Source organism: Guyanagaster necrorhizus (assembly GCF_019112545.1).
Source record: "Guyanagaster necrorhizus MCA 3950 unplaced genomic scaffold BT62scaffold_8, whole genome shotgun sequence".
NCBI classification, from domain to species: Eukaryota; Fungi; Basidiomycota; class Agaricomycetes; order Agaricales; family Physalacriaceae; genus Guyanagaster; species Guyanagaster necrorhizus.
Window position 1 is genome coordinate 1,545,680 of NW_025064887.1, and position 14,218 is coordinate 1,559,897.

The 14,218-nt window shown below is 49.8% G+C and overlaps 5 protein-coding genes across 5 annotated transcripts; 4 read left to right on the forward strand and 1 right to left on the reverse strand.

The window, feature by feature from the left end:
* Positions 1–388: 388 nt before the first annotated feature.
* BT62DRAFT_947390 (uncharacterized protein) lies at positions 389–4,168 on the forward strand. The gene is made up of 11 exons (XM_043188025.1): positions 389–497; positions 554–631; positions 682–861; positions 912–1,034; positions 1,090–1,507; positions 1,559–1,818; positions 1,866–2,099; positions 2,152–2,511; positions 2,562–3,635; positions 3,688–3,863; positions 3,916–4,168. Exons 1-11 carry the CDS (start codon positions 468–470, stop codon positions 4,118–4,120), a joined length of 3,138 nt encoding a protein of 1,045 aa, XP_043041846.1. The 5' UTR covers positions 389–467; the 3' UTR covers positions 4,121–4,168.
* A 63-nt stretch (positions 4,169–4,231) lies between these two features.
* BT62DRAFT_986285 (clathrin adaptor, mu subunit) lies at positions 4,232–6,119 on the forward strand (the record flags this gene model as incomplete). The annotated part of the gene is made up of 9 exons (XM_043189995.1): positions 4,232–4,240; positions 4,297–4,361; positions 4,414–4,545; positions 4,594–4,724; positions 4,785–4,882; positions 4,940–5,069; positions 5,249–5,486; positions 5,538–5,771; positions 5,822–6,119. 9 exons carry the CDS (start codon positions 4,232–4,234, stop codon positions 6,117–6,119), a joined length of 1,335 nt encoding a protein of 444 aa, XP_043041847.1.
* Positions 6,120–6,267: 148 nt separating this feature from the next.
* Positions 6,268–10,010, forward strand: BT62DRAFT_966313 (SAPS-domain-containing protein). The gene is made up of 11 exons (XM_043188810.1): positions 6,268–6,363; positions 6,423–6,632; positions 6,707–6,908; positions 6,958–7,092; positions 7,145–7,744; positions 7,801–8,454; positions 8,511–8,692; positions 8,751–9,204; positions 9,274–9,444; positions 9,501–9,560; positions 9,620–10,010. The coding sequence occupies exons 1-11, from the start codon at positions 6,353–6,355 to the stop codon at positions 9,893–9,895; spliced, it is 2,955 nt and encodes a 984-aa protein (XP_043041848.1). The 5' UTR covers positions 6,268–6,352; the 3' UTR covers positions 9,896–10,010.
* BT62DRAFT_966315 (mitochondrial protein) lies at positions 9,741–11,100 on the reverse strand (the record flags this gene model as incomplete). The annotated part of the gene is made up of 7 exons (XM_043188811.1): positions 9,741–10,174; positions 10,232–10,327; positions 10,418–10,475; positions 10,547–10,649; positions 10,718–10,795; positions 10,855–11,008; positions 11,068–11,100. 7 exons carry the CDS (start codon positions 11,098–11,100, stop codon positions 10,013–10,015), a joined length of 684 nt encoding a protein of 227 aa, XP_043041849.1. The 3' UTR covers positions 9,741–10,012.
* A 924-nt stretch (positions 11,101–12,024) lies between these two features.
* Positions 12,025–13,925, forward strand: BT62DRAFT_766829 (ornithine decarboxylase). The gene is made up of 3 exons (XM_043182206.1): positions 12,025–12,588; positions 12,669–13,406; positions 13,493–13,925. The coding sequence occupies exons 1-3, from the start codon at positions 12,228–12,230 to the stop codon at positions 13,852–13,854; spliced, it is 1,461 nt and encodes a 486-aa protein (XP_043041850.1). The 5' UTR covers positions 12,025–12,227; the 3' UTR covers positions 13,855–13,925.
* The last annotated feature ends 293 nt before the right edge of the window (positions 13,926–14,218 follow it).

The following is a 14,218-nucleotide window of genomic DNA, read 5'->3' on the forward strand; positions in this document are numbered from 1 at the left end:
ACCGTCCCGTGTATTAATGGAAGATGTACCTAGGTACTGGAGCACGGACGTAATCCAATACAATCCACAAGGTCTTTGACGGCTTGGCTGAGCACGAGCACTTCATTCGTGGGAGGAGGCAGGGGGAACGATAAGATTCTCCTTCAAACACTGAAAAACATAAAAGGTCCGCAATGTAAGTCGTATGAAATGCCGCCGGTCTTTTTATTTAACGGTATTTTTAGGTGACCGGAAAACACTTCAAAAGCCTTGAACCTTAGCTTCAACGTTTCAACAGTACGTTACAGCGGGATGTCGACAATTGGACATGTCGGTCTCGTGAGAATTCATGATTATTCATTTATTATTTATTATTTTTATTATAATGATCGACGCCCTCATCCGGATCCGAATCCGTTCTGCAGCTGCAGGATACCGTAGCGGTCTTCCTTTCTCCATGTCATATATCTCCTAATCTCCGACCGTCGATGGCGAATTTGAATGTCTCTGCGCCTGGTGTGAGTGCAGCGCCATTATTCGACCAACCTCAGTGACATTCAAGTACTATCCTCAGTGGCGGCAAGTCTCATTCTTCCAAGTCGAGAGAGTGAGGGATGTCCATGACTTTGATAGCACACCGGATGTATTCAAGGTGCGCCAGTCTGCGCTACAGCAGAATATTTTGATAGCATGGTGCATCAGGCTACCCCCGAAATCTCCACCGTTTCGTCGTCGTCGTCGGCCGGCGTCCTCGTGGCGGATATTCATGGCAGCATACACATCCTCAATCGTGACTTTGAATCCGTTAAAAGCTGGGTAGCCCATGTCGGTGGACGAGTGACACATATGGTGGAGCGGAAGCGTATTTTGGTTACCCTCGGAGTGCGTGGTCTCTCTAATACAGCTTGTGACGGAACTCAGCAGTATTGTAGGAGGAGGATGCCATCAGGTCGCCTATTCTCAAGATCTGGGATTTGGAAAACACAGACAAACGCTCGGGCTCACCGTTACTTCTTCGCTCTGTCAAAGTACAACTCAGCAATCGACCCCATCCCGTAAGACACATCCATTCAGTTATTTCTGGTCCTAGCAACGACTTACAATTGTTAGGTGTCGACCATCGCCTTGTCCGCATCACTTTCGTACCTTGCTATCGGTCTAGGAGATGGAACAGTCCTTCTATACCGACACCTTGACCAGTCACTCACAAATTCCACCGGCCTCACATCACTTCCTAAACCCCGGACGGTGCACGAATCTCCAACAGAGCCGATAACAGGCTTGGATTTTCGGGAGCCTTCTGAAGACAGTCCAAATTTGTACCTTTTTGTAGTCACGACAAATCGTGTTCTCTCTTATCAGGCGTCGGGTCGCGGAAGCGGTGCTGCAGCCGTTGTAGTTGATGAAGTTGGTACAGGTCTTGGTTTGGCTACTATGGACTACCGAGGGAAGGGCATCGTAGTCGCACGAGATGAGGCCATATACGTTTGTGGTACAGATGGACGTGGAGCATGCTGGGCATATGAAGGTCTGAAAATTCAGGGCGATTATTGGCTCTCTGCTAATGTTTTTTTGACAGGGCACAAGTCTTCAATACATACACATCACAGCTACGTCGTTATTGTCTCCCCTCCATTCCTACCGACAGCCTCTGCTGCGTCTGCAACTGTTCGCAATTTCGTAGCACGGACCACGAATGCTGGAGACAGTGATATAACGAAAGTCACATTGTTTGATCCCGAGAATAAGTTGGTGGCGTATACTGGTGCCTTCACAGAGGGTGTTCGAGAAGTGATATCCGCTTGGGGACATCTTTATGTTCTGTCCAACGATGGTAATGTGTGTGCTTTCTTCTTCTCTTGGATACATACTGAACATGTGCGTAGCTGTTTGCCCTGAGAGAGAAACCCACATCGGAAAAGCTAGACATGCTCTACACCCGCTCTTTATACCCACTGGCGCTCAATTTGGCAAAAACTCAGGGATTGGATGAATCGAGCGTCGCTGGTATTCACCAACAGTACGGAAACCACTTATATAATAAGGGTGAATACGACGCGGCCATGCAGCAATTTATCCAGACAATTGGACATCTGCAGCCTAGTTATGTCATTCGAAAGGTGCTCTCTTTTCTTCTCTTGAATGAATCGATCTCAACCGTTGCAATTTTAGTTTCTTGATGCACAACGGATACACAATTTGGTGAATTACCTCCAAGAGCTGCATTCTCTCGGACTTGCGAACTCAGATCATACAACTCTTCTCCTCAACACGTATACAAAGCTCAAAGATGTTTCTCGACTGGACAGTTTTATCAAGACAGAGTCCCGTCGAAATTCGACGGACTCGGACGAACTCCCATTCGACTTGGAGACTGCTATTCGTGTTTGCCGGCAGGCGGGTTATTTTGACCATGCGTCGTACCTTGCTAAGAAGTATGAGCGCCACGAGGACTATCTGAGAATACAAATCGAAGATGCGGAGAATTACAAGGACGCTCTGTTGTATCTTAGAAAGCTGGGGGCAGATGCGGTTTGTGCCACATGAAGCAGATTTATGTTTGACTGACTCTAGCTCTCCAGGCCGAAAGCAATCTTGCACGCTACGGCAGAGCCATGTTGGCTAACCTCCCGGTGGAAACGACGCAGTTACTTATCGATCTTTGTACCACCTCTTCAGGGACACTTTCCCCTGAACCAGAAGAAGCATTGACCACGGCTTCGAAGACGACGACTGCGGGACCCTCCTACCTTTCATATCTGGCACTGAATCGTGCCCCTGTCGTCGACGTCCCTCCTCCATCTCCTTCCATTAAAACCGTCAAACCCGGAGATGTGGCTTCACAAAAGGAATCGACGCATGAAACGTCTCGTCCATCAACACCTCCTCCCTCTAGTCCCACTGCTGTTAAACCTGCTCGACCTGCGCCCGTCAAACAGCTCTCTCCTCGAATGTATTTTGCGCACTTTGTTGACCATATGGATCAGTTCGTCATCTTCCTCGAGACGGTGGCGTTACGTCGATGGGGCCAGAGCATAGACAATTTACCCAGCTTGCCGCCGCCTTCAGAGCCTCCTTTGGAAGAAAAAGCCGACCAGCTTGATCAGGTGGCAGTATGGAATACGCTCCTTGAGCTGTACCTAACGTTGCCCAACCCGTCGGAGACCAAGAACGATACATCAGATGAGGCGAAGGCTTTCAGAGAGAAGGCCATGCGGGTGCTCAACAGCGATACCATACCTTATGACCCGACCCACGCACTTATTCTGTGCTCAAGCCGTGGCTATACGGAGGGCCTTATGCTTTTGTGGGAGCGGATGGGCATGTATGAGGACGTGCTTAGGTTTTGGATGGACCGAGAGAAGGAGGGAACAGCGCCCGGTGCTTCGACAGAAGTGATCAAGCACCTGAAGCAGTATGGGTCAGGGAATCCGCAATTGTATCCGTTGGTGCTGAGGTTCTTGACATCGACGCCTGCGTTGTTGAGTCGGCATCAGGAAGATGTTAAGGATGTGCTAGAGCATATCAACAAAGAGGGTATCATGCCGCCATTGGGCGTCATACAGGTCTTGAGCCGAAATTCCGTGGCAAGTGTTGGGCTCGTGAAAGAGTGGTTGATGACCCGCATTACGGAGGCAAGGAGTGAGATACAGGCGGTGAATAACTTGGTTTCTCCTTGTTTTTCCCCTTGTCTGATGATTTGCGTAGGATCAGGAATGGACGAGTTCTTATAGGATGGAGACTGCTACCAAGCTGAAGCAGGTGCAAGATCTTTCTGATCCAGATCATCCTAGAGTATTCCATGTCACCCGATGCTCGACGTGTGGTGGGCAGCTTGACCTTCCGAGCGTGCATTTTATGTGTAACCATAGTTATCACCAACGGTCAGTAATCACTTTCTGTTCACTGGGATGGTTCTGCTCATCGTTTTTACAGTTGTTTGATGGACAACGACACAGAATGTCCGAAATGCGCCCGGGAGTACAGCGTAATACGGGAGATAAGGAGGAACAATGAGCGTTTGGCTGATCAGCATGAGTTGTTCTTGTCGGAAGTCCGAGAAAATGGGTTCAAGGCTGTTGCGGAAGGGTTTGGTCGTGGAGCGCTCAACTTGACGAGAGTAGATGAGGTCGCTTCGTAGTTTGCTAGTTCTCTTTTTCAGTCTACCATGGTTCTACGAAATATCCGGATTTGTGATAATAATTATTTTTCTTATTCCCGTTTTGGGCCTTCGCTTTGACCACTTTCTTCCATGATATCCGTAAGTGTTTGCGGCGGCATTCAAAGTACTGTCATGGATTATATGGCATTCGACAGGCATTCTTCGTGTTTAACCAGAAGGGCGAGGTCCTCATCTCAAGACTGTATCGTACAGACTTCAAGTGCGTCGAGGAAAGGCATGCCTAGAAAGCGGCTGATGCTCAACATTTCCAGGCGTTCTATCGCAGATGTCTTCAGGATACAAGTCGTGTCGAATAGTGATGTCCGCTCACCGATCATAACGCTGGGCTCGACCAGCTTCTTCCATGTTAGAATCAACAATCTGTATGTCGTAGCGGTGACAAAGTGCGTAGCTCTTCCACGTCCCGGGCCAGGTGCTTACGCTTTGCACAGAAACAATGCGAATGCTGCTCTGGTGTTTGAGTTCTGCTACCGGTTTATCAGCATCGCCAGGTCGTATTTCGGGAAGATCGACGAGGAAGCCATTAAGAACAACTTCGTTCTCATATACGAACTTATTGATGGTGAGTGACAGGTCTGTTTCCCCTTTGTTTCGCTGTCGTTTGGAATATATATCCTGCCAGAAATCAATGACTTTGGATATCCGCAAAATAGCGAAATCGACACCTTGAAAACATACATCACGACTGAGAGCATCGTGTCTTCTTCGGCTGTTGCTGTTGTACGCATTCTTGTCAGCTAAGACTATTCGTATCGTGGGCGTTCATGCTGTGTGCAGGAAGAATCGTCGAAGATTACGGCACAAGCGACGGGAGCGACGAGCTGGCGGCGCGGAGATGTCAAGTACAAGAAAAACGAGGCTTTTGTGGATGTTGTGGAAACCATCAATCTAAGTATGAGTGCTAAAGGTGTGTGTGTGACAACAAGTATCCTATCTACACATTCTCGCACAGATTTCTAGGGGATATTTCTGTTGGTGGTTTCCATGTATCATCCATTCCCTGTCATTTGTTGATTTCTTCATTACCGTAGACCTGCTGGCTCCTGTAGGGTATTCTCATGCAGTTACTGATGTTGTGTCACATAGGTACGATCCTCCGTGCAGATGTCGACGGTCACATACAGATGCGCGCATATCTTTCTGGAACACCGGAGTGTAAATTCGGTTTGAACGACAAGCTCGTCATCGACAAGAGTGAACGAGGTGCTAGTGATGCTGTTGAACTTGACGATTGTCGTTTTCACCAGTGTGTGCGGTTAAACGACTTTGATGCTGACCGAAGCATCAGTTTCGTCCCTCCGGATGGCGAATTCGAGTTGATGAGGTACGTGCACAGGCTCTCCACGATGGGACACTATAATGTCATAGTTTCCAGATATCGGGCGACATCGAATGTCAAGTTACCTCTGCGAATCATCCCTACGGTCACAGAAATAGGTACTACTCGCGTATCGTACGATGTCACAGTGAAGACGAACTTCAACAACAAGCTGTCTGCGACTAACATCGTCTTGCGAATACCTACACCACTGAATACAGTGAATGTGGAGTGCTCGGTGGCGAACGGAAAGGCAAAATATGCACCCGCAGAAAACGTGGTTATCTGGAAGTATGTCTCTTCTCGTTATTCGGTCTCTCTAGCCCTGACAATCTCGGCAGGATTCCGAGGCTTCAGGGAGGACAGGAATGTGCCTTTTCTGCTGTTGCTGAACTAACGAGTACCACAACTCGTCAAGTATGGGCTCGGCCGCCTATTGACGTTGACTTTCAAGTCCTCATGTTTACGGCGTCGGGTCTCATGGTCAGGTTCTTGAAGGTGTTCGAGAAGAGCAACTATAATAGTATCAAATGGGTGCGATATCTCACGAAGGCTAGTGGTTCATATCAGATTCGGGTACGTCGTGTGTTTCACTGTGTCTTGCTTCGGAAGTTTAAAAAAATAAATATCCAGTTCTGACATCGGACAGTTCAGTTTAATCTATGTATTGTATTATAGTACCGTATATAATTTATTGCAATTTATCGTGTGAGGCATGGTTTTACCTGGGCATGAGAGGGCATGAGGCCAGTAGCGGCCAGTAGTGGCATGGTCCCTTAACCTGCCAGTGTCACACCTCTCCGAGACGCGTCGACGAGCAACGGGACCTTTCTCTCTCACGCCTCTCATCTTTATCCGAGTCCTTCAGCTTTATGTTCTGGAGGTGCCTTTTATCGTTCTCGTGCCCGTTATTCGTGCTCAACGTGGCGGCGTTGCCAACAGATTCGGCTTCAGCGCAGCCTCGGGTATCGACAGTCTTCTAGACAAGGAAGATGTTTCCCTCGAGGGCATACTAGATGAAGACGAGCTCCTTCAAGAATGCAAATCACAAAATACGAGATTGATTGATTACTTCCAACGGGTGGATGTCCTTCAGCGATTGCTAGGCTATGTAACGGGTGAGATAGAGTGCGAGGAGAGGGGGCAGTTCAAGTGCGTTTGGTGCTCTAGCCTCTTTTTATTTCCAGCTGACCGTTGCTTGGCAAATTTCTCTGGGAAACAAAAAGGTACCCGTATGTGGCGACCGAGGTCTTGTGCAGCGAAATATGGTCGATCGTCGAGACATGCATCAACGAGCAGGCGCAGCTGCTGGTGCCCTTCTGGGATTCTCTTCTCGACAGGTCCCCGGAGGACATGAAAACGCAGATGGTGATGGCCTCCCACTTTGCCAAGATTAATGCCATCTTCTTGAACAAGAAACCCGCAGAGGTGAATCCTCTCTAATCTTTACCCAAATGCAACTTGTCAACGCGCTCAGATGCTCGCATTCATCCAATCTCAACCCAACGTTGTTGAGAGGATACTACATCATATCGAGAATCCCTCGTTTGTCGATCTGTTGGTTCGCATCATCCAGCTTGATGAATATCAGGGAGGCGCTGGTGTGTTGGAGGTGCGTACTCAGTGTCTCTGGGTGTGGCTCTCGTGCTAATAGGGGGCAACAGTGGCTCTCTTCACAAAATCTCATGGCGCAGTTAATTGAGCGGTTGGCCCCACAGCATCCTCCCGAACTACATGTAGTGGTGGCAGAGTTGATCAAGGGCATTATCTCCTTAGCCACACCGTCACCAGGTTCCAGCGTTAGCGAGGGACTACAGAACGGGACATCATCCAATCTCTTCGCCCGTGAACTGGCGCGCCGTGAAAGCGTGTCAAAGCTTGTGGTGTATGCCCTACAGGATTTTGGGCCGGGCCGTAACGTGGCTTCTGAAGACGATCAAGACGATAAAACACATCCCCTGCTTCCCACCTTCGAATCCGCTACTTCATCCGTTATACAGTCTATTGGCGTCGTCATTGAGCTCATACGGAAAAACAACTCGGACTACTTCGAGCCTTATCTATTCCACACCTTACGCAACCGGTTGATGCAAATACAGCATCAGTATAGTTCACAACCTGAGAATGTGACCAGAGAAGCACTCGAACACGCCATGGGAGAGATGGTGGATCGCATGGGAGTCGTTCATCTAGGTCCCGTTTTGGAGATCATGAACGACAATCTTCATACGTTCCTCGACTATTTGAAGTCGCCACGAAGCTCGGTACGTTTAGTTCTTCTATCACCCGCGTACTGAGCTCATGCGTTCGCGTGTGGTAGACGGGGCCCGTTGGAACGACCGTGGGGATGGTAGTTCCTCTCACTTTTGAACGGTTTAGGATTTGCGAAATGATTGCCGAGCTGTTGCATTGTTCAAACATGTCTCTGCTCAATCGTCCTCCGGAGCAGAACAAAATCTACGACTCTCAGGGTCGTCTGATAGGTGGGCTTGCTGGACTGGAAGAGCTCGCTAAATTGGTTGACGTACCTGACGGGCCGAACGATGACTCTATGGATGATATAGTCGACACTATGGAGCCCTCTCTGGACCTTCCGGTGACGCATTCATCACATTCTCCATCGTCTCTAGATTCGGATGAGGACATGAGCGATGACGATGCCATGGAGGAAATAATAATGCATGATGAACCTCCTGCCATCACTCCACCTGGTCTCAGTCCCTCGGAACCACCACCGCCTATGCTTGTTCCGTCATCGTCGAACGTAAGTCGAGGAGCTGCGCTATCTAGGGTAGACTCGAGAGACGACGGCTCGGATTCCGATGCGTCATCCACAGTTGGACAGCGATCACAGAGCTTGCGGAGAAACTCTAAACGATTTGCAATACAAGAACCACCCCTCAGCAAACCGGTATTTGTCGGTGAAAAGATGAAAGCGCGTCTTCTCGAGCTGCGCGTTCTCCCTACCCTATTAGTACGTCTTCTGGTCATATCTTGTTTTTGATATTACATTAAGGTTTTTTTTTTCAGGACTTGTTTTTCGAGTATCCATGGAACAATTTCCTACACAGTGCCGTTTATGACATTATACATCAGATACTCACAGGCAATCTAGACAGTGGATATAACAGAGAGCTGGCGATTTCACTCTTCAGGGATGCGCGTCTGATGTATCGTATTGTGGAAGGACAGAAACACAACGATATCGAGAGGTGTGTGGCTTTGCGCCCCCAATCGGTTTCCCGACATCATTCATGAGATTACTCCCAGTGCGAAGCCCAAAGGTGTACGTTTAGGATATATGGGCCATCTTCAGCTGATATCTGAAGATGTGCTCATCGCGCTTGAGGTCTTCCCGCCGGAGGTACGGCTGCTTATCATACAATATGCCCCGGATCCAGACTGGGACGAATATGTTACGGGAAGATACCTTGAGACGAAGAGGCGGGATAATATCCTTCTTGGAGGGGGGAAGCCTGTCGTTGGACCCAGTATGGGCCGTCAAGCGGGACGGTGGAAGGTGGACGAGGAGGACCCTACTGGTTTCGTTGGACTATCGTCGACATCAACAACAGGGGCCAATGGAACGAGCCATGGACAGGATAGTCGGGGGGAGTTCAAACGGGCCGTTGGAGCCCGGCCGACGCGTGAGAGCAGCGCTGACTTTGGCGCACCGATGGATGATGACGTCGAAGACGATGAAGACGACGACACAGCACCTCGGGTCAGTTCATCTTCTGGTTTTTCTTTTTCTTTTTGATGTGTGTACGGGAAGGTTGACTTGGATCGTAAGCAGTTTGCTAGATACCTAGCGCATGAGATGAACGCTGATAACTTTGGCTCTGACGATGAGGACGAAGATGGAGGGTGGTTATCACGGTCTACGTTCACACTTGGAAATCCGCCTGCCGCAGCTCGGCACCAAGAGAGCGAACGGAGGCCGCTGAGTGTAAATGGGTTTGATGTAAGCGCAGCTTTTATACCACTAGGAATGTCTCCGTGATTTGATGGAACCTGTAGGATGCCTTTGACCCCGGTCACAGCTCCGATTCCGAGGATCCATTCGGTTCAGCAGATGATGTACGTTTTTTTTTTTTTTTGCTTCTTGTCACATCTGTCAGCAACTCACGATAACTCAGGATGCATTTGGGCCATTCTCCGACTCGGCGGCTGTGTCTAGCAATGACGCTTTCTTTTCGTCACTGTCTGATGAGATGGAGGATAGCACGTTTGATAACTTTGGTGACTTTGGGGATTTTCAGAGTGCTAGTCCGTCGCAGGATGGGGAGCTGACGCCTACGGCGGGGAGCTGGTCGTTTGCTAGTGATTCCAGTGCTTCGGATGAAGGTGCTCCGTCGCCATCTGATGGATCCCCCAAGCTCCGAGGTTCGAGCAGTATTCGGGAAGATCCCTGATAGGAGTCCTTGACTGTAGATTTTGGACTGTTGACTCTGCGTATTTATGATGCTTGCTTGCCGTATACATCTGTAGTACGGATTTACTTAATATTTAGAAGTTTCCTTTTTCGATGGCTACTCGGGCTTGAATTCATAACCACCGTCTCGAGCGATGGCGATGAAATCCAACGTAGAGAGGGAGTTCCCTGATGCGTCGGCCAGAAGACATTCCACGTTGTCGCCGGGGGACACCGGCCCAACGCCAGAAGGTGTACCGGTCAGAACCAAGTCGCCTTCCTGTTGTTGATCTCATATTGAGTGGGGGTTGTAGCTAATGATGATGGAGTGTTTTACCTCAAGAGTCATGATCGACGAGATGTGTTGGATGAGACGGGGAATACGGAAGATCATGTCGGCTGTCGTCCCGTTTTGTTTGACGCGTCCGTTAATCTGATAAGAAACTGCCGAGTTAGAGAAGAAGAAGAAGGAGGGGGGTGGGGGAGGAGTAAGGTAAATTTAGGCGGGCTGCGCTGCACTGACCTTTAAGGAGAGTCGGAGGTCGTGGGGATCGAGAACGTTGCCTTTGGGAATGAAAGATCTGTGTTTAATGCAGCGATGATTTAATTTTGGGGGAGAGGGGGGTGGGGTGAATGAAACGCGTTACGCTACCCTATGGGTGTGAAGGTGTCGAATCCCTTTGCGGCGGACCAGGGGAGACCGCGCTTCTTGACTTGATCCTGGAGGTTTCGGGCAGTCATGTCCACGGCTAGGGCTGGCATGAAGCATTTTGGGCATGAACGCTTTTTGTGGGGATGGAGAGAGATGGGGTGCGGCGCTTACCGTAGCCAGCTATGTGCGATGGGGCATTTGCCTGAGAGATATCGCGGCCTCCGGTCCCGATGACGACGCCCAGCTCGACTGGATAGATAGATAGATTAGTTAGTAGACCCATATCCCGGGACACAGGCGACACGCACCCTCATGATGGGCGATTATGCCTCTAGGCAGCTCGACCTTCCCCCCAGACGGGAGATAGCTCGTCGTGGGCTTGATGAAGAAGAACGGCTCCTTTGGAGCGGTGTTGGCGAGCTCTTTGATGTGTTCGGAGTAGTTTCTTCCAATGGCGACGATCTGATTTGCTTGTGGGTTGGGGCTGCAAGAACTGTATTGTAGAATGGAAACGTCCGAACCTTCTTGCCATGTCGAATGAATGAAGACGCCATGGACATGGAACGATGAATGAAGAAGGATTATATTTGGCGAACGGATGCAACACGGATTATTTTAATCACGTGACGTAATTTCGTGGAGCCTATTTATACCTGGTTTCCTTTCTAGAGTTCAGGTTTTGCCTCTTGTGCTCATGGACCGAGGCGTAGGGTTACATGGCTGCATTCTGCCTTCAGAATTGAATTTGAGTGGAAACTTGAAATTAATAGTTCATATGCCAAAATCCAGCAGCAAGCACAATAGACCCCGGAAACTCACTTTTACTTTTAAATTTGGATAAAATAAACTTTTAAAGTATTGCATTCCTTAGACTTTATCCAAGTATCTGTGCATAAGATCAACCTGTGTTCCAGGATTGGTGATGCGCGTCCACACGGTCCCGCACGGAAATTGCCGAGTATATACCCAGTCATCGATATTTTTTCGAGAATTCCCCTTACGGACGACCACAACGCAGCCTCATCTTCTTCTTCCCTACGACTCTGTACAGCTTCTCTGTCGTCGTCACCTGTTGCACGACCACAGGGCACACCGTGTGCCACCATTTCTGACCAGCAAAGAAACAGCGATCTTCGTTTGTTGACCCTAGAGTACGCCCGTGTTTCATTTCTCTCTCTCCGCTGCTGTTGGTTGACACCTCTTTGCGCCTTTTTCGCTAGGTGGGTATCCGTAAGAGGTCCGTCGTGTTTCAGTGTCAGGGTGACTCGATGCTGATTTAGCTGGTCCGCCAGGTGAACCTCCCTGACAGGACTCGCCCACCACCATCTCGTCTGCGTTAACCCTCACCTCGAAATACGTCTTTCTCCGTCTCCAACTTCTCGGAAACTCCTTTTGTTCCCTTCAAGCTATTTCCTCGCTGCACAGGGAGCGAGGAACCCGCCTTTGACTGACCGGAACCTAGCATTACCGTCCTCGAGTCCGCCCGGCCCACGACCGTGGCGGGACAGGTTCGGTAATTCGAGTTCGAATTAACAACAAAAGACCTACCTACCATCCCTTCTCGTTCTTACTGTTTCCGCTGGAATACCTGCGCGACTGTTCACAGTCGCTAGACCACATTTGTAAAAGCCGACACAACCATACATCGACTGCGCCCGTACTTTTATCGCCACCACGAACCATGTCCCAAGTAGAGATTCTTCGCCCGATAAACACCGTAGATTACGACTTTTCACGTTCTGGTCCCTACGCCAACACCGCGAGATGGGTGACGACCAACTCTCTCGTCAACGACATCTTATCTTCCAGTCCGCTCCATCTAACCACCACAGAACTTGATGATCGCCCGTTCCCAGACCTTCCGCCACTCCATCACGGGCACCCTGAACTCCACCTACGTAACGGGGTCATCAACGCCACTCGGCTCGCCGCTCAAAGCGTCCCAGATGCCGAAAAGGCCTTTTTCGTCGGTGACCTAAGCCAGGTGTACAGGCAACACCAACGATGGCAGGCTTGTCTTCCCCATGTTCAGCCCTTCTACGGTTTGTCTCTTCCCCCCCCCACCCCCCTATTTCGTTTACAACGATTACATAACTAACGGTTTTTTTTTCCCCCCCTTCAGCGATCAAGTGCAACCCAGATCCGTATGTTTTGCGTCTCCTGGCTGCTTTGGGCACAGGATTTGATTGCGCCTCTAATGGGGAAATCAATCAAGTCCTCGCTATCGGAGGGATTGATCCGTCCCGCATCGTCTTTGCGAATCCCTGCAAGGCCGCCTCGTTCGTGCGCAACGCGGGGAAAGTCGGCGTCGATATGATGACGTTCGACAACGCGGACGAGCTCCACAAAGTGGCGCGCGCGCACCCCCGCGCCAAGCTCATCATCCGTATCCTCGCGGATGATTCGAAAAGTATCTGTGCGTTTGGTGTCAAGTTTGGAGCACCGCTCGCTAGCGTGCCGGGGCTCTTGGCGAGGGCTAAGGAGCTCAACCTCAATGTCGTCGGGGTGAGCTTCCATGTCGGGAGTGGGTGCTATGATCCTTCTGTGTACACTGACGCTATCATGCGGTCCCGCGCGGTCTTTGATATGGGCAAAGACGCTGGGTACACTTTCAGTCTCCTCGACGTGGGTGGGGGTTTTGAGGATGCGCTTTTTGAGCAAGCGGCGCGGTATCTGACCGAAGCGATTGACGAGTACTTTCCTGATCGTAGGGACCTTAAAATCATTGCGGAACCTGGAAGGTTCTATGTGTCGAGGGCTTTCACTCTTGCGACGAACGTCATTGCTCGGCGTGCACCTCTTATGGATGGTGCTGCCGTGAAAGGCGACGACGATTCGTCCCAAGAACCCTCTGTAATGTGTGAGTTTTTTTTTTTTTTTGGGTGCAGCCTTGCACATCCGAATAGTGGGGCGGCGTTCTGATAAAATGGCTTTTGTTGCCAACAGATTACATCAATGATGGTGTATACGGGGCCTTTAACTGTATCATGTTCGACCATCAGACGGTGAGCCCAGATGTGTTATCGATGGGCGGGTCGTTCCATGTTCCGCCTGGGGAGCCGCAGTCGGTGAGCAGCGTGTGGGGGCCGACGTGCGATTCTATCGATCGGATCTGCACGTCGACGATGCTGCCTGATGCTCTCCAGGTTGGGGACTGGCTCGCGTTTGAGAATATGGGCGCGTATACTATCTGCGCGGCGAGCCAGTTTAATGGGTTCGAGACGAGTAAGGTCGTGTATACGGCTGGGGGTCTGGGTGGGTTCGAAGTGCGACGGGTCCTTGCGGCGTTCGCTATGGGCTTGGAGTGAATGGAGGGACCATCAGACAGATAGACAGACAGACAGACGGACGGACGGACGGACGGACGATCGATGACATTTTCTTTTATATCCCAAAAGTTATTCTCTGTTCTTATATTATCGAGAGGCTGTAACGAAAGTAGCGTCGTATCATTTAGACTTGTTCCGTACTTGTTGTGTGTTATCGAAAAATAGGAAACGACTGTTGATGTTCTGTGTAATGCTAAGCTGTCTGGATAGTCTTAACGCACATGCGATGGCATATGATAAAACTCGCTTGTCGTTTGCCTGGGCCCCTTTTTTTTTTTAATTTTAAAAACATTTTTTCCACTGTTAGGTGTCCATCGGATCGAGACTCGAGAACAAAGGCGGG

What these genes read in the sequence shown, in the direction of transcription:
- BT62DRAFT_947390 (XM_043188025.1), top strand. Translation starts at nt 468, where the DNA reads ATGGCGAATTTGAATGTCTCTGCGCCTGGT. An exon ending in GCACACCGGATGTATTCAAG is followed by an intron (nt 632 to 681) that starts GTGCGCCAGTCT and finishes ATGGTGCATCAG; the next exon opens with GCTACCCCCGAAATCTCCAC. An exon ending in AACCATAGTTATCACCAACG is followed by an intron (nt 3,864 to 3,915) that starts GTCAGTAATCAC and finishes TCGTTTTTACAG; the next exon opens with TTGTTTGATGGACAACGACA.
- BT62DRAFT_766829 (XM_043182206.1), top strand. Translation starts at nt 12,228, where the DNA reads ATGTCCCAAGTAGAGATTCTTCGCCCGATAAACACCGTAGATTACGAC. An exon ending in CCATGTTCAGCCCTTCTACG is followed by an intron (nt 12,589 to 12,668) that starts GTTTGTCTCTTC and finishes CCCCCCCTTCAG; the next exon opens with CGATCAAGTGCAACCCAGAT. An exon ending in CCAAGAACCCTCTGTAATGT is followed by an intron (nt 13,407 to 13,492) that starts GTGAGTTTTTTT and finishes TGTTGCCAACAG; the next exon opens with ATTACATCAATGATGGTGTA.
- BT62DRAFT_966313 (XM_043188810.1), top strand. An exon ending in GAGGCGCTGGTGTGTTGGAG is followed by an intron (nt 7,093 to 7,144) that starts GTGCGTACTCAG and finishes AGGGGGCAACAG; the next exon opens with TGGCTCTCTTCACAAAATCT. An exon ending in GCGTTCTCCCTACCCTATTA is followed by an intron (nt 8,455 to 8,510) that starts GTACGTCTTCTG and finishes TTTTTTTTTCAG; the next exon opens with GACTTGTTTTTCGAGTATCC.